At 36.5% G+C, this 18,044-nt stretch overlaps 2 protein-coding genes across 4 annotated transcripts; one reads left to right on the forward strand and one right to left on the reverse strand.

Moving 5' to 3' along the window:
- Positions 1–480: 480 nt before the first annotated feature.
- LOC137934934 (probable E3 ubiquitin-protein ligase BAH1-like) lies at positions 481–5,227 on the reverse strand. 3 transcript variants are annotated; one of them, XM_068779528.1, is made up of 7 exons: positions 5,031–5,227; positions 4,218–4,473; positions 3,342–3,586; positions 2,973–3,221; positions 1,986–2,123; positions 952–1,010; positions 481–873 (listed from the first exon to the last, which is right to left on the reverse strand). In XM_068779528.1, exons 2-7 carry the CDS (start codon positions 4,441–4,443, stop codon positions 768–770), a joined length of 1,023 nt encoding a protein of 340 aa, XP_068635629.1. In that variant the 5' UTR covers positions 4,444–4,473; positions 5,031–5,227; the 3' UTR covers positions 481–767. The 3 variants fall into 3 exon arrangements, with proteins under 3 accessions (XP_068635629.1, XP_068635630.1, XP_068635631.1); XM_068779529.1 differs by having other exon boundaries at positions 4,218–4,483; XM_068779530.1 differs by lacking the exon at positions 5,031–5,227 and having other exon boundaries at positions 3,342–3,575; positions 4,218–4,365.
- A 794-nt stretch (positions 5,228–6,021) lies between these two features.
- On the forward strand, positions 6,022–16,946 carry LOC137934035 (kinesin-like protein KIN-12E). The gene is made up of 22 exons (XM_068778228.1): positions 6,022–6,542; positions 7,195–7,350; positions 7,444–7,527; positions 7,867–7,986; positions 8,233–8,346; positions 8,565–8,657; positions 8,789–8,878; positions 9,066–9,136; positions 9,335–9,409; positions 9,555–9,642; positions 10,069–10,127; positions 10,267–10,330; positions 10,658–10,723; positions 11,543–11,698; positions 11,975–12,079; positions 12,280–12,515; positions 13,416–13,485; positions 13,564–13,620; positions 13,706–13,768; positions 14,307–14,366; positions 14,462–14,541; positions 15,049–16,946. Exons 1-22 carry the CDS (start codon positions 6,291–6,293, stop codon positions 16,778–16,780), a joined length of 3,891 nt encoding a protein of 1,296 aa, XP_068634329.1. The 5' UTR covers positions 6,022–6,290; the 3' UTR covers positions 16,781–16,946.
- Positions 16,947–18,044: the final 1,098 nt, after the last annotated feature.

Here is an 18,044-nt window from a genome sequence, read left to right on the forward strand (position 1 = left end):
CGCCCTAATGGGTTCCGGTTCAGTTATTATCAACTCCCGCCTGACCGAGCAAGATCAAGATTCGGGCGGATTTGGCACAAACTCGGAGCAGATTCTGGGAAAGTCAGGGGACTCACGCCAGAAGGGACAAGCTTAACCCTCCAAACCGACTCGAGTCAGGTGAGTTGCTGGTTGAATCGTTGGGTTAAAACACCCATGGAGGGCTTTCAGGTCAGCATAATCAGGGCTAAATTGAAAGGTGATGGAAATTAAGATGCTTAAACACTCAAATTTAGACAAAACTAATTATTTATATGAATTTCAGAATTTTTTGTTTAGCATATTTAATATATATTACTTAGGATATAAGATAAGAAGTTAGTACTTATAATTGAAGTGATGAAAATCTATGTTTTTTATTTTAAATCTTAAATAAGATGAAACATGAAAAAAAAAATATTTAAATAAGAGGTTGAATAGATAACTTATGATATCCTTCGCTTAGAGATAACTTAATTGTTCATTATAGCCTAATGCTGTAAATGACTCACTTGACAAAAACTGCAATAACGATTTTGATCGATCTGAGCTAACTCGATCGTAGTGTTTTGAAATTACAGATCAGTAACATGGAAGATTTATAACAAAACGTCTGTGGAATAAATGAAAAAAATGAACAAATATTATTCGATCAACTGCTGCAACATAAAATAACGACGAGTGAACGCCGGTTGAAAAGGCCAACAAGGAACCCAACGAACCAATTTCAGGAGTCCAGAATCTTCTGCTCAGTAGCCAATCATGATTTTCGTCTGAGATTCCCAGTACTCTTTTGATTGTTTCACCATCTCTGCACGCTCTGACTGCAGCCTCTCTTTCCAGTAATCCTTGCACCTGAAATCGAGAATGTCAGTAACCAGAGTATAAAAATCATTTGAGAATCAGGGGTAGTTTCAGTCGTTTTTTCCGCACCTGTTTTTCAAGAGCGAGTCCAACTCTACCATATGAACTGACTCACCATATACTCCAGTCTGCAGGAAGAATACCGAAATATCAGATTCTGCATATTTCACATATGGAAAAGCTAATATTTGAAGAAGGGGGAGTAAGTGCATATAAACAGTTAGGAACAAAATTCCAACAACAATTTGAACTGTTTGTTAATCCTAAGAAGAACAGAGAGTTTAGCTAAGTTGCCTGCATTCAGCAAATGAATGTCAAATCCAATGAAAATTAATTCTCAGAAACTCTTTTTAAGAAGAATTTGTAGGCTTTCACCGTGTTTTACTCTTTGAAGTTCTGGAGTTTCCTCAACTGCTGGACCAGACACTTTTAAGTTTTAAAAAACGAGTCTATACTACACTTGAGTACCTTCAACTCCAACCTCATCCGGGAACTTAAAAGTAGTTTATTTATCAGACACTAAAAATTAATTAGTAAGTATTGTACGGAATGAACTGAAAACATGTGTGGACAAAAAGGATTGAATTAAAAAGTATGCTGCTATTTTGGAATAATCTTCAGATTAATTACATGAAAAGTATTTTTTCAGCGTCTCTATACAGATCAACCTCAGGTCGAGAAAGATAAAGTTGCCATAATTTGTTAACTTCTTCCATGATCAGGTGAAATAGCTCAAATTTTCGGAGCAAGATCTAACCCATTATGGAATAACCATTCTGTTACAATAGACAGTGTAATCTTGCTTCAGACAGGATGTCTTTAACCATGAAGTTATTGTTAAACCATTAACACAGAAAACTGCAGCCAACAAGTACATCATTGACAAATCAAAAGAACAGAAACCAATTCAAACATGGTAAAAGTTTGACATTTTCCCTGTAAGAGACAATTAATTGATATAAGACGTAGATCATGAGCAAGGACACAATAAGCACACAAAAGATTCCTTTGACTAACGATGGATGAGTGATTCTGAACATATCAAACCATTTGGTGCAAAAAAAAAAAAGAAAAAAAAAAGGAACAAAATAATTAACACATACTGATCTGCAAATAGGACATTTCGATTCTGGTTGTGCAGATTTAAGGCCTTGAAAGAGCAGAATAGAAGCTGATGAACAGAGACAGGCTTTGCAGAAAAGATGACCACAGCCCAGGGCATACGGATTGAAAACAGTATCCTGTTGAAGAAGAGTAAGATTGGAGCAGTTTAATAGTTGGACACAAGGTCTCATATAGACAAGACTAGGACTGCATGTAATCTTTTCTAAATGGTAGAGGGAATGCACGTAAATGAAGAAGGATATAAAACATTATAAACCTTAAAAATGAATTAAAAAGGGATTTATAGGTATTACAGCAAAATTTAAGCACATTAAAGTTTTGGAACAACCACCAACTCAACCATTCGACCCTTCACAAAAACCTTCATGCAAAAATATGCAGATTCGTAATTCAATGGAACTGAAGCTAGAAATCTTATCTGGTTTCCATTGGTTCAATTGCTCCTAATAAGAATTTTAATGTTTAGAAAGAGACATTTTCTTCAGAATACCCAAGATAGAAAGGAAAAATATTATTACAAGAAAAAAAGATTGGGTCTCTGTGGGCACATACTAAGGAAAATGACATGAAACGATTGAGTTTTGGCACCTTTGCCAGATTATGCATAATGATAAGCAAAACAGTAAAACATTGTTCCTGGAAAGTTTTATAGGACTACACAATTAACTATGGAGTTGGTGTCCTTACTTCCAAGTACCCTTGGCTTGAATTGCCACTATCATGATATTTTTCTAGCCATGGTTATGGACTAATTGAAATAAAAGAGATGCACTCAGCAGATGGCCAAGAAATTTCCAAACTTCACCTGTGAGCACAGATGACAGGATTTGGTTACAAGACATGGATACCACCCTGACACTTCTGTATCACCTATAGGAGGTGAAGTACTACAATTTCTTTATCAGCCAAACTAGGCCAAAAACAACTTATTTCAAAGAAGAAGAGACAAAAGGGAGAGAGCATACCAAGCATATAGCACATGTCAAACTGTACTCAAGCTTCACAGAGTCTGAAAGTGTCAACACCATTACAGACTGACTCTCATTCAACTCACAAGAGAAATGGCATGAGAATTCCCCTGATTTGCTATCATCAAACCCATTGGAATTTAAATAGAAAGCACCCAATTCAATCAGCCATGGTGACTGTAGAAGCTCTATATGTTGGGCCCTCATCTTGGTCTTAAAGTTTCTTCCATTTACTGAGCTGTGTACCTGTGACAAGATTAAATAAATTAATAAATATGACATACAAAAGCTGAAAGCAACCTAAAAGTAAACCAAATGTAAATACTACAGATGTCGATTAAGCTATGAGGCCAAAAATTGTTTTACCTTGTCATACTTCTTTAGGATTTTCCGTATGGCAATGGCATTCATAGAAATATATTCCATCAGTATCCGTCCTTTTTGCATCATGGCCTGTTGGTCATCCTTAAAACAATGTTGCAGGTACCACATGTATCTACGCAATCCCGAGGAGACATGAAGTTGAAGGAGGTTTCTCACTCTCGTGCGAAAGCATCCAGCAATCTCAGAAGCCTCTTTCATCAATTCAGAAAAGAACTTCTGATCACACACTAAAGGAGAGACATTATTTTTACCAATAGTTAAAGCAATTTCACATGCCATCTTTATTTTTAAATGACTTCTTCGTATGCATTAATTATATCTAAATTAAAACTCAACTAAACATCAGAAGTTTTATGCTCTTGGATGTGAATTCAGTACACTTAATAGCAAATAATTGTACTATGTTTTTTAATAGTACAGATCATCATACAATGATAACTAATAACAATAGAGAACAGCAATGCCTGATTCAAGATACCGTGTCACACTAACTTGGGGCTGGCGCAATTTTAGTACGAAGGCACAAAAGCAGAGCAAATACCTTTAGTGCCAAATACCATACTATAAGGTAACCTGCCAGTACTCAATAAGCCAAGACAACAGGAAAGCATACACAGTCTATATAATTATATGGATAGGTCATATCTGCTAAATTTCAAATGGGTCATATTCACTAGAGTTTGTCTTTATGATGCTAGAAAGTCACAGAATTAATTCAGTCAGCTTGCTACCGTTTCTCAATGTATTAAACATGTCCCCAGATAATTAAAGCTGAACTTGATGCAGACATGCGAACAAATATTCTACTAGTTTGTCATCAAATAAGTTATTGTACTAAAATTTGTAGAGAACACGTACATGGACATGATGCACATTGGCAACATGGAGAGATAACCTTCCCTTCTTCTTCAGCATTACTCTCTAAAACTTCTGTTTTAACACAGGATGGCGACTCTATTGTCCTGCAATTCCGACAGCTCTTGAGTACTTTCTTAAGCCGCTTGTATTCTACATGTGAGCATTTGTGTAGAAACCGCTCTTGCTCTCCATGGAGATATTCGGTAAACGTCTCTCCAAACTTCATGACGAGTTAAAAAAAAGGTACGACCAATATCTGAAAAGATCTAATAGTGGCCGATCAGAATTCTGAAAACAGAAAAGAAATACCAGCTTTCCCAACATGCAATCTGCTTATAAAAAGCGGAGACGAAAACAGAAAAAAAAAAAAAAAAAAGACACTAAAGAATCGCTGACGACTAAAAAATCACAAAATATTATCAAGTCTATTTTAGCTCATATCATTTCATCGGTCCCCCAATCTTTCTATGGATTATGAATTACGATACATAAGTCAATCAGTTTTTTTAGAATAAATGCAATAAACGAAACTTCAATTCATAATACTGAAACAAACCTTTTAAGAAGAAAAGCTACAAGCCTAAGACACGTTTCTTTCCTCACCAGAACCAAGAGAACAATCTAATAAGGGTATAACCTATATAATGAGTAGGAAACAAGTCTCTCGTCCCATTTGCCCTAACTTCCATGAAAGACGGATTCCCTTGGGAAACTGACACTGACAACAACACAAACCGACATCCAGATTCCAGATTACTTCTCCTCTTCTTGATAAAAAAAATAACTAAAAATTTCACCACGAAGACGACTCACCGGACGGAAACGCTTCGACTTCTCGTATTCGATCCCTGTAAACTCCCAATTCAAACCCACAGAATTTCATCCGAATCAGTCGAACGGAGCTGAAGAAGATTTTCTAGTTTTTACCAAGGATTTCGAATTCCTTCCTAGAAAACGATTAGGTAAAGCCGCGTGTGCCTCTCGGACTCTCTGTACCTCTGCCTTGTGAAGCTGGATGTCTCGAGTGCGTGGAGTAATGCGCGCGCTTCCCGCGCTTTAAATCGTCCATGTTGATTGTAGAGCCGTGTACGTGTTGGTGTTTTTTTGGCTCCACGTGGCAATGGATCCGTATAAAAATATGAAACAGTCCACGCTTGGACAAACTCGGCCCAAATCTCGTATGATACTTAAAAGAGTTTTTAATATTAATTTATATATTTTAATTAATTTTATGCCATCAAATTTAAAATTTTAAGGCTAATTTTTATATAATTTTAAATTATAATTGCATGATGGAAATCTAAGCTGACAACAATATGGATTCGTTGTTAATTGGCTCGTTTTAATAATATTACTTATATATATAATTAAAGTCATTTTATAATATTATTTATGCCATTAAATTAAAAAAATTAAGGGTAATTTTATATATTTTAATTATAATTGCATTATTGAAATCTAAGCTGACAACAATATGGCTTCATCATTAATTGGCTCATTCTAATGTTCCCCCCAGATTAACACATTCTAATTAAGTTGGAATTAATATATTATTAATTTGGATGGACGTCGTTAAGGATTGGGTCGCATCATCGTGGCCATCGAACTCGTAAGCAGCCAACGAAGGCGATCTACGGACATAAATTTCAAAAAGTATATAACGCAGCCACTACCTATTCAAACCGAATCATATGCGTTCATAAAGTAGTCCTTACAGGACACGGTGATTTAAATATAATAATTTTAAAATAAAACGAATGCCCGCACTCTGTAAGCCAAACGGCATTGAAATTTGAATCGACCGTGTTCTCCACTGCGCTTTACGCCGTTAGTTCATTTTTCCTGGGAAGAACCCCAGATAGAGCTCCTCCGTCACCGTTTTTCAGTCTTTCTTCTCATCTTTTCATCATTTTTCCTGCAATTTAACCCCTCGGTTTCTTTCTTCTTGTCACCCGCTTTTCGGTTCCTGTAATCTAAAGCTTCTGTTTCCTGGCATTCTCCTTTCTATAGTTTTTTTTTCTGTTGGGTTGTTTTTAATTTTGGATCGAAGCGAGAAGGAGCAGAGTAGCAGAAATGCCGACTTTGTCCGAAGCGGCGAGTGCTTTCAGAAGCCGGCTCCGGTTTCAAGAACCCTCGGAATCGGAGCCTGTGCGAAGCTCTCCAGCGCTCTTCAAATCGGTGTCCAAGGATAGTTTTTTTCAGACGAAGTCGTCTGTTGTTGAGAAAGATGGGGAGGCTGGTGAGCGTGAAATGGTTGGGGCGTCTTCTGCTCAGCCATTTGAACTGCAAGAAGATCCTTCATTTTGGAAAGATCACAACGTCCAGGTACTTGAGCTTTTTGTTTTCTTGTCAGGTAAGTCTTTTGTTGAGTGTGCGTCAGAAATGAGATGTGAAGCTTACTCTCTAGATTCCTGTGGATAGCATATGTCGTTCCTGGAGGTATTATATAGCACGCTTGGCCGAGCTACATTTTCAACTACTTACGGGTTTGCCCTAACAAGAGGAGAAAATTTTAACCGAATAATGGTGGCTTATCTTCTGTTCAGTAGCAGAACGTTCATCTGTAATCCAATATTATCTGCTAGTGAAATTAATAGGAACCGTAGGCTATGCTAATCTTCAAACTGCTAATGTAGAGTTATAGGGATAAAAAAAAAAACTCAAATTGTTTGACCTACAAAGAAGAGAGACTGAAGACATGACAAATGGTAGCACTGAAAGGGCATGCCTAACTTCCTAGATTTTAAAAGAGTTAGGTTTATTCTAACTCGATTACAACTCTTACATAAGTCATGCTCAATGTCTTCACTTTTTAGCTTGTGCTGAATTTTTCCCCTCTGGTCTGGTAGCTGTTGCCTAAGTTAGCCATATTTCTATGTCATATCAAGTTTAGCCTTTGACTTCCAATAGTTATGCAAACTTATGGTAATTGTTGTTGTGTGAATTATCATCTCAATCAATTGGTTGCTTTCTGCAGGTTGTCATTAGAATTCGTCCTCTTAGCAGTTCTGAAATATCCCTTCAAGGATATAACAGATGTGTCAAACAAGATAGTTGTCAAACTATCACATGGACTGGACATCCAGAGTCCCGCTTCACATTTGACCTTGTGGCCGATGAGACTGTGAGCCAGGTAGTCAGGGAGTTGTTTTGCTCACTTATGTCATGAATGTTTTCATCATCAAATGGCTTCTTCGACATGAATTGATCATTTGCATATTAACAGGAGAAACTATTTAAAGTGGCTGGCTTGCCCATGGTAGAGAATTGTGTGGCAGGATACAACAGTTGCATGTTTGCATATGGCCAAGTAAGTGTCAATTTACATTGCCTTTCTTTTCTGGTTGTCATTAGCCACCCTATCTTTATGTCAAATGGAAAGTTCAGTTAACAGCTAGAGCATATAAAGTCGGAGTTGAAGAAACAACTGTTTATTCTTGAATAAAATCATTACTCGATCAACTTGCTTCTGTATGACTTTCCATTGCACATTCATAGTCTCTAGTACCCACAGGCTATCACTGAGTCCTTTCCCATGCCTTCAGTGTGGAACATGCTCTGGAAAAAAATGAGAGAGAGCTCTTCCTTGGGTGTTGTTTTGACATATTTCATTCTCTATCATATGCTTCATGTAATACTATTTTGGTAGACTGGAAGTGGAAAAACACACACTATGCTGGGTGACATTGAAGGAGGGACTCGTCGCCACAGTGTTAATTGCGGGATGATACCTCGAGTATTTGAGTACTTGTTCTCAAGAATTCAAAAGGTTAGTATAGCATGTTTTTGTTCTTTTGGTGTTGGGAATATGAACATGCCTTTTATGCATTTTATGGGACAGAGCCATATCAATTCATATAAAAATTTAAAGCATGTAGTTGATCAGACAACTCCCAATTTTTATGTAAAATAATTATATAACCAATCCAAAAAACAAGAAAAAAAATATGAATGCTTCATCTAAAATGAAGATGCTGCATCACTTCTAACAGGAAATTGGTCTGTGATGTGACAGGAAAAGGAGGCAAGAAGAGATGAAAAACTTAGATTTATTTGCAAAATCTCGTTCTTGGAAATATACAACGAACAGATTCTTGATCTTTTGGACCCATCATCAATCAACTTGCAGGTATCTAACAGAAAGTTGACATGCGGAACATTTTTCATCATATTTCATGGTTTAAGAACATTGTCCTCTTTTCCTGAAATGTTGTACTTGCAGTAAACTGTCAAGGATGGTTTTCCCTGAAAAAAAGTCTCAATTCTTATATTGTATGGCATGTGAATTTTTAACTTTTCCTTTATCGTCTCTTTCTCAGTGTCGTGATCATGTTTTTACTTTTGCAGATTAGAGAAGATGCAAAGAAAGGTGTTTATGTGGAAAATCTTACAGAGGCTGAGGTGTCAAGTGCTCGAGATGTCATACAACAACTTGTTGAGGTTTGAATTGCTTAGCTGAAGTTAGATCTTCAAAGTTTAAGAAAAAGGGTTGTTTAAATTTGCTTTCTTCCTTTAAACCACTGGTTCTCATCAAAGTTGGAAGCTGAAGATTTCTAGATCCACATTATCAGGGAGCAGCCAACAGAAAGGTGGCAACAACAAATATGAACAGCGCAAGCAGTCGGTCCCACAGCGTCTTTACTTGCGTCATTGAGAGCAAGGTGTGTTATGTTCCTGTCCATATCAACTGTTGTTGGAAGAGTGAAGGCAGTCGTTCTATCTTATCATTTTTTATTATGGTTGGTATATAGTATCAATATGTTGGTCAGAGACTTATTTAGTTAATCTTTCAATGCGATTTAAGTTCTACACTGATGTGAGCAAATCTGAGACGTATTTTACCTGCAGTGGGAGTCTCAAGGTGTAACTCATCATAGGTTTGCTCGGTTGAACCTTGTAGATTTGGCAGGCTCGGAAAGGTATGTTGTAGCTTTTGAGGCAGCACCATTTGAATAATGAACATAAAAAATGTACAAAGACAATATTTTCCAATTTTCCTTTTTGTTGTAGATTAGTTGATTTTTCATCTCTAATTTAAATAATGTAACCATTTTGGTGGGATACTTAGAATGTCAATAACCTTAGGAAACAGCTTAAGTGTGTTATTTGAAATGTAGGCAGAAGAGCTCTGGAGCTGAAGGTGAACGCCTTAAGGAAGCCACCAACATCAACAAGTCTCTTTCAACGCTAGGGTTTGTCCATGATCCTCTTTTGTATTTGTTTCTTGAATTAGTGAATGATTTTGAAAATTTTCAGCTATTTAGTATAATGATTATGTTTTCTTTTCTGCTTTATGAGGGTAATAATTTATTCAAACTTTCACTTTGACTTCTGCAGTCTCGTTATCATGAATCTTGTGAGTATCTCCAATGGGAAATCTCTGCATGTTCCTTATCGAGATTCAAAGCTCACATTTCTACTTCAGGTATGCTAAAATTGCATTTTATCATGCTTTAGGTGTGATACCCCAACTGTTTCTAGCTCTATTCTCTGGTTCAATTTGTTTGTAAAGCAAACATAGAGAAGTGGTTGACTGCTCTATGAACATATTAAAATTGGAAAATATTATTTCATGAGATGCTACTCAGTGGTTTATGTCAGGATACACCTTTTGTAGAACCATTTTCCTGCTATTTAATCTAATTATAAGTGAACATGCTTAATAAATTGGTTCAGTTTTAGAGAAGGACTTTTTGTCTCTCCATTGAAGTTCAGGTAATAGAAATGAAGAGAGGGATCGGGTTTTCATCAAAGTTTTGTCAAGCTACTTCCTCTTTCCCCTTGTGCTGAGCCATGGTTCTTGACTTCCCAATTATTTATTTAATTAATGATATCCATTCCTTTTGTCCAGGATTCACTTGGAGGGAACTCCAAAACTATCATAATTGCGAACATAACTCCATCAAATTGGTCAGTAACTACATAAGCTTATGCTACTTGCTTCTGTGTTTGTTTTCAACATTAGAAGTTTCCGGCCATATCTTATTTTTCTTTAAATAGGTCATTAATTCAGTGTTTTTATGAGAATCTTGTTGGTTTTCTTTGGCAGTTGTGCGCTGGAAACACTTAGTACCCTGAAATTTGCTCAGCGTGCCAAATTCATCAGAAACAATGTATGTCGTGATGCAATAGGAATTTGAATATTCATTTTCAGTATGAGCACCGTATAGTTTATATCAGTGGTGTAGGATAGGTCAAGGTTTTCTGAACTGGAATATGGTAAGTAAAAGTCTGGTTTGTTGGGGCCAATTCAAAGTTCTGAATTGGCTAATTCAGAACCTTATCAGGCAACCTTGATGAATTGTGTATTACTGATTTGGTGAACCTTGAACAGACTTTATGTGTACATCTTTCCATTCTACGTAATCATGGTCTATATATTTCTGGACATATTCTTCATTCCAAGTTATATTGTTCCAACATTAACACTTTATTCACAGGCTGTTGTAAATGAAGATGCTTCTGGGGACGTCCTTGCCATGCGTTTGCGAATACAACAGCTCAAGGTAAAAAGAAATCTAGGTGTAGTCACTTATTCCCGTTTCCTAAGTTTGTATTTATATTGTAAAATTCTGAAAAGATCGAACAAGAGGAGAAGAAGAAAGAAGAAAAGAGAGAAGTGGATGAACTGCCATTAGATGGAAGTTGGTTAGAGGCTGATTAGAGGCAAAAAGTCAACCTCTAGCTCTATTTAACTATCACTCAAGTCAGTTTGTACAAAATGAGAAATACCCCTCTTCCCCTCACATAGCATAACATAGTAATAAAGAGGCTACTCTAAGTACTATAACCACAGCATAGTCTAATCTAGCTAACATTGACCTATTTGGAAGAGAGAATACAATCATTATGTAGTGAAATTATCAAATTGCCCTCTTAGTTGAGTGGTTGATATCTTTGAAACCTAGAGTGACACTTCCATGGACCAGATCAAGAGGCAGCATGGATGGCTCTTCTTTATTCTCTCACTTGTAAACACTAGTTCCAGAGTATACACTGGGAATTCTGTTTCCTTAAAATTTATATTACAGTGAAAGGATTCCAGAAGAAATATTTCAGTCATGCAACTTCAGAAATACTGAACCAACTTATGGTCTGTTGTGTTCTGAGACCACTTCATCTCCCTTTTTGGAATACGAATATTCTTATCATTTTAACTCAATATGGCTCCACAACTCCCCCGATTCTTCCCATCATTCAATTAAAACTCAGGTTTAAGAAAATTAGATGATGTTTTTGTTATTTTTATTTTCTTATTATTGGTCCAGTTACAGGACTCCCATCTTCCTTTTTTTTGTGATCTGATCATATTCTCCGTGTTTCAGAAAGAAGTAAATCATTTGCGTGCTTTGGCTAATGGAGGAGTGGAAAGCCAGGACACTGACAATTGGAGCTTAACAGTTCCTAGTTCTCCTGGCTTATTTAAATGGGTAGGAGATCATGCATCATCAAGTCCACTGAATTGTGGAAGGACATCTCAGGTACTTCTTTTCTCTTTCGTAAGTCATGGGCTCTTTTCATGTTGAAGCCTTTGTTTTGCAGCTCCTTTTGGTTCTTAATCGAATCATCATTACAAGTGAACTTGCTTCAGTACTTTCTTGTGTGCCTTAAGAATGCAAAATTGTGAAAGCAATGGATCATCACCTTATTCAAATGAGGAAGAGGGTTCATAATTCTAGAACTATTTCTACCTCTTAGGGTAAAATTTTGGACTTTATATTTGGTTGTTTCATTGTTCATATAAATTTCATTTGCAGAAGAAAGAATTTGAAGTTGCTTTGGTTGGAGCGCTTAAGAGGATACAGGAAAAAGAAATTGAGTTGGAAGCATCAGCTGCTGAAAGTCAAGCAGCAGTGCAGCTGGTATGTGAATTGAGTCCCATGCTAGAGATAACTTTCTTTGTAGTTATAATTTGTCGATCAAATGTTGCTTGCAGCCCGCTCTCTTATTTGTTGGAAGAAGTTGGTTGCAAACATGAACCTTATGTTTTTTTGTCCTTTTTGTAATTTTGAGCTGTTCGTATTGTTGAACAGTTGTATTAAACAATGAAACTTTGAATTAGGCCAAACAAAGAGAAGAAGAGATTCAGAGTTTAAAAATGAGACTCCGTTTCCGAGAAGCAGGAATAAAGAGGCTGGAGGCAGTTTCTTTAGGAAAGATCTCAGTTGAAACACACCTTCTACAAGAAAATGGAGAGCTTTTAAGGGAGATAGAGGTTCTTCGCAACCAGGTGGATCGAAACCAGGAAGTGACTAGATTTGCAATGGAAAATTTGCGGTTGAATGAAGAAATTAGACAGTACGATCTTTTCTCTACTTGTCTTGTGATTTATCTCCTTGTTACCTTTTTCTCTCTCTCTATTCTCTTGGTAGCTTGGTTCCTTGTTTGTGAATTATATGATGTTTTCTATATGTTTGAAGGGTCTGACTGTATCCAACTTTTGGAAATGAAAATTTGAAGTTGGAAAAGAAACCTAAAGTGAGATGCAATCAGGACAAATATGAAAGATAATGTTTAACTTGTATACTTACTGTATATGTAGTATAATTCTCTGCATGAAAATGCACCAGAGAGAAAAGTTATCTGTGTGTACATATATAATTATAAATCATATATTTTGCCCATTGTAGAGGAAAATACTTGAGGGAGTTATTCATGTACTGAAACCAGATTTTATAGAAGTCCTAAATGAGCTTTCTTGAAGTTCCTAGTAGGCAGTGCTTGTTTAGTCTCCAGGAAGTCTCCTTGTTTTTCTAGGTTCTCGAATACTTCCAAAAGCTTCACTGTATCTTGTTCTTCAGTTGTTTGAGACATTCCCTGCGATTTTCTGTTTAAGTTACATATGCATGCTATAAGGCGTGCTTCAACCTGGAGAAGTTTTTTTCGGTGAAAATGGGCTTGAGAAATAATCCCTATGTCACACCTTCAACTAATTTATGCATATTACCAATTGTCAGGGCTAGGATTACACAGAAAAACTCAAGTGATTAAAGCAGGATAAAGTTCCTTTGGGGTGCATCACTTTTTGTTGCCCAGTTTGGTATTGGCTTGACAAATAGTAGTCAGATTGAATTCAAACTTTTAAAATATAAACCCAGGTGTGCTGAGGTCTGAATTCTTTTGGGCTGAGTAGGCTGACTGTACCAAGTCCAGCAATAATTGCTACTGGTCTCTCTAACACGAGGTCTATTTCATCAGATTGAAATTATTCTATGAAGATGGTGAACGAGAAAGGATGAATGAACAAATCAAAATATTACAAAACAAGGTGCGATTCACATTGTGTTTCATTGTATTTTGAAGCCCCGATCCATGGACTAAATTTCACTTTCATTCATAATTGCAGTTGCTAGAGACACTAGATTGGAAACTTATGCATGAGGAGGACCCAGAGATTGTTCAGGTTTTACCAGATTCTTATGTGCTTTTTAGTTTGAATTTTTTAAGTTTTGAATATTGTGTAACTTGTGAGTATTTTATTGGTTTAGAATCAAACTTCTACTTTGGGGACCCCTGTTTGTGGTCAGGATAATCTACTAATTTTAAATGAGGTATGAGACTTGAAGCATTTTTTTCCTTATCTTTTGTTTTTTAACTTCTGCTGAAGGAAACATTTTGAATGGCAATTATTTTAAAGAAAAATAGTGTTAAGTGGTGCTCCTGATAGAATCATTACGAGCTTTGCCTTGTTCTATAACTTACAAGGGGAAACTATGTTAGTCAAGGCTGCCCCCTGCTATTTTTCCAGCTATTGACCCATCCAAAATTTCCAGTTATTTTCTCTTCTTTCAGGAGTATTTTTCAAGAAAAGAGTATATTGAAAAGCTTCTAATATTTTTTGGTATCTTAGATATAATGCTGTCAACTCAAACAGTGCTAATGTCCTTATTTTTCTTATTTAAAAGATAATTTGTTCTTCTCATGCCCCCAACTTCCTATTATTATGCTTACTCATGATTCGCACTATTGTCCAACTCTTATTGGTTTGTATGCTGCTTGGTTTATTAGTATATTTAAATTTTAACAAGAAGAATGCGAGATTAAGATTGTCAGTAACTGCTATAACGATCCAGTCTATATGTGAAATAGGAACCCTCAGCACATTGGGATACTTCTGGAAACGAGGAGATTGAGTTCCTCCGTGTTCAAGTAATATTAATCATTGCTCAGTTCAACATGTCTCGACATAATGTGTTTAATCTCTTTCAATTCTCATATTATATGTGACTTTTTCTTTCATGCAGGCTATTCAGAATGAGAAGGAAATAACTGCACTTCGCCAGAACTTGAGCTTCTGCCTTGAAGCAAAAGAGAAGTTGGAGAGGTTAGCATTATTTCTTTACTTAACACTAGAATGTCTCTTAGAATCTCACTTACCAATAAGCTTTAATTGTTAGAAGAAACTTGAAAATTGAATCATTAAGATTTAATCTTTGCAGTCATGCTAATTGATTGCCACATGTGCAATGAAAAATGCAAACTTGAGAGTCATTTTTCAGACCAGTGTCAATTTTAATACACTTGTATGGGAGCTAAAGTCAAGTGACACAATTTTTAGCAGCCAAGTATGACAAAAATAATTAATAAAATCTATAGTTAATACAATAGGGAAAAGGAGAAACCATAAAATTAAAGCAACAAGTTAAACAAATGTGTAAGGGTAAAATGGTTTAACGCATTCTAATTTAAATTTGTTAATATTCATTTTCGAGTAAAGCACCATCGTTGAAGTTGCAACTGCAAATACTTCATTTTTTTTTTTTCTGTACAATTTCTGGATTCACTAAATAAAAGTTGTAACCATGAATTTCTGTTTTCATAAATATGGCAGGCATGTAGACGAGCTGGTATTACAGCTAGAGAAAGAGAAAAAATCCACTGCCACAGCAAGAGACCAGCATCATCAAATCACTGTTACAGATATTACTACCATGGGGAACCCAACACAAAATGCTCCAAATGATCAAATGGAACTTCAAATCATGGTAAATGCAATAGCAGCAGCAAGCCAACGAGAAGCTGAAGCTCATGAAACAGCCATAGTTTTGGCCAAAGAGAATGTAGAGTTACGAACAAAGCTCAAAATTTTGATTGAGGATAATAATAAACTGATTGAATTATATGAAGGAGCTGTTATGGAGGCTAATATTAAGAAGCTTGGTGAAGTTGATACCAACTCTACAAATCTTATGGAAGTTGATCCCGTAAATTCCTACCATGAAGATGACAAATCTGAAGAGAAAGATGTTGAAAACCTGGAGCATCAACTTCAGGAGATGCATGAAGAGAATGAGAAACTAATGGCATTATATGAGAAAGCCATGCAAGAGAGGGATGAGTTTAAAAGAATGCTTGCTGAAGTTCGAAAAGGTAGTGACCGTCCTGAAATGCTTGCTAAAGTAGATCAAGGAGGAAAGTCCACATTAGTTGATGATCTCACTGAATCTGGCGTAGCGGAAGTGCCAACACAGCTGTTGGATTTACCCATTGTGTTTGACATGTCAGATTATAAGCTGCTATATGCAGCCAATGCTTTAGCCGCCTTTGGGCACCTTGAGAAAGCAAGCACTTTGGTTGAAAAGCTGACAAGAGAAATTGAAGCTCTGAATAGAATTGTTGAAATTAAGCAACAAGAAATATCAGGTCTAAAAGTTCAATCTGCTGAAATTCATGAGAAAAAGGTTGTCATTGAAAAAAAGTTATCAGCTTTGAAAATGACTCTGTTGAACTTTGCTTCATCAGTGGACTATTGGGAGGGGAGAGAAGCCAGAGCAAGGGCGAGATTGGATGCTTCCTCCCATTTTGTTACACAAAAGAAAGAGGCACTCACTCTTCTTCAGGCAAAGAAGGACGAAATAGGGATCACTCAGGCAAAAACTCAACAATCTGAAGTTGAACTAAGAAACCAAATAGAGTTGTTTAAATCAAAACTTCAAGATGTGGAGAATCAAAGAAGAACTGAAAAAGTTCTGTTTATAATTGATAATTTGGAACAAAGAGATGTTCCAACTCAGAGAAACTGGCATTCAGGTAAAGCTGGGGAGTTGTTAAAATGTGAGGAAGAGCGAACTAAGCTGCCAGTTGAGTTCAAGAAGACGAGAGAAAAATTAGCTTCTGTACAGAAGGAAATTCTAGAATTGACTAAGAGGTCTGAGGAGCTGGATACTGAGATTCAAACTGTGACACTGGATATTAATAAGGGTTCCCATTCAGCAGAGGAGGCAGAAATGGCCTTGAAGAATGTGATCAAGGAGAAAGATGTCCTTGTTGAGATGAGAGAGACAGGAAGGACTGAAATGGAGAGGTTGATAGTTGAATATCAAAATGTAGTTTTTGGTTTGGATCTAAAGGAGGCAGAGATAAAACTATGTGATGAAGAACTGTTCGAGGAAGTGAGGAGAGTTGAGGACTTAAGAGACACCATGGTTGCTGAGACACAGAAGAGGAATCAAGTGCTGGAGGATAGCAGAGCATATATTGATGGTAATGTCATCGAACAGCTAGGAGATGCTAAAAACTCAGTATATGAAGCAAAATCAATACTTGTGCGAAACAATGGGTAATTTACTTCGATTCTTTTGCCTTAGGATTCTACTTTCAACTCCCAGATGGCGCAGACCAGCTTTTGGTTGTATTTTATGTAGATAACATATTCGAGGGGCTGATGTATTCTCAATCCAAATTGTACTTTTTTGTTTTTTACTGAAATTTGATTCTCCTCCCTTCTCATTGAACTTCCATTAGGACACAAAAACAAATGGGAATTGGCATCAAGCAATTTGCATTCTGTACAGAGTTACTTGAATCTTATGTTCCAACGGTTTCATTGATTGGTTTTGCTTATCCAGTTGCTTTTGGGCCAAGAAATTGAATAGCTAACAATTGTGTTCAGTCCAATGAGTTCAGGCAGGGATTCACCAAACCAAGAGAGCATCTCTACTTGAATCTCCATTGTCATGTGAAAAAGTAGCTTGTTTATGTGATGGTGAGGATTAATCGTCTCATGTTGGAACCTTCAAAATCCAAGTTCGACTTGGCTGAGTTCATTTCGATCAAGCTTATGAGTCCCAGAACCCAAAACTAGACAGGTAATTAACATAATTAAAAAGCTACATATTAGATAAAAGTGGCTGATCTTGCTGTCTCTTTCCAAGAATAAAGAAAAGTGGTCCATCTTGTAGTCCTTCACTTTTGTTAAGCAAAACATGTGGAGGGTTATAGTCTTATCCAAAACAAATTAAAGAAGGAAAAAGGAAGTACTTTTGAATCAATGCTTGGAAAGTTTCAAATTACAAAATAATGTCAATTCGGTAACCCGCGGGATCCGATTCGATTAATCGGATTCGGATATTCCGTTACAGAGAGGGAATTCCCGGTTCCGAGCCAAATTACGATAAATTACAGATTACGTTCGGCGATTTTTGTCTTTTAACTCACGAAGGAAACGGGAAGAGGACAATCGAATCGGTTTTGATTACGAAGGCGAAACGGACGCTGTTTCGTTCGTTTTCCGAGAGTTGTTTAATTACGACGAAATGGCAGTGTTCAGGTCGGTCTTTCGGGTTCCGGGACGTTATGGCAGTCCGATGTCTATGGTCTATTTTCGGGAAAACAGCTCTTTATTGATCAATAGGACGTGCTACCTTCAACCTGAAGTGAAGTGAAATGATATATATATATTTAAATATAAAATTATTTTATGAGGGTAAAATTTGAGTATATAATTAATTTTTTTAAATAATATAAATATTAAATATTATCAATAATTAATTGTTGAATATATGAAAGAGTAGTAACAACGCGGTGTCCGACAAACTGTAACCGGTC

The sequence above is a fragment of the Aristolochia californica genome, unplaced genomic scaffold (assembly GCF_029961685.1).
Source record: "Aristolochia californica isolate CCGP_79_NKW_82.1479 unplaced genomic scaffold, dmAriCali1.0.hap1 SCAF_6, whole genome shotgun sequence".
Taxonomy (NCBI): Eukaryota; Viridiplantae; Streptophyta; class Magnoliopsida; order Piperales; family Aristolochiaceae; genus Aristolochia; species Aristolochia californica.

What these genes read in the sequence shown, in the direction of transcription:
- LOC137934035 (XM_068778228.1), top strand. Translation starts at nt 6,291, where the DNA reads ATGCCGACTTTGTCCGAAGCGGCGAGTGCTTTCAGAAGCCGGCTCCGG. An exon ending in GTCAAGCAGCAGTGCAGCTG is followed by an intron (nt 12,080 to 12,279) that starts GTATGTGAATTG and finishes ACTTTGAATTAG; the next exon opens with GCCAAACAAAGAGAAGAAGA. An exon ending in TTGAATGAAGAAATTAGACA is followed by an intron (nt 12,516 to 13,415) that starts GTACGATCTTTT and finishes CTATTTCATCAG; the next exon opens with ATTGAAATTATTCTATGAAG.
- LOC137934934 (XM_068779528.1), bottom strand. Translation starts at nt 4,443, where the DNA reads ATGAAGTTTGGAGAGACGTTTACCGAATATCTCCATGGAGAGCAAGAG. An exon ending in TGACATGTGCTATATGCTTG is followed by an intron (nt 2,124 to 2,972) that starts GTATGCTCTCTC and finishes CTTCTTCAACAG; the next exon opens with GATACTGTTTTCAATCCGTA. An exon ending in GACTCGCTCTTGAAAAACAG is followed by an intron (nt 874 to 951) that starts GTGCGGAAAAAA and finishes TCTCGATTTCAG; the next exon opens with GTGCAAGGATTACTGGAAAG.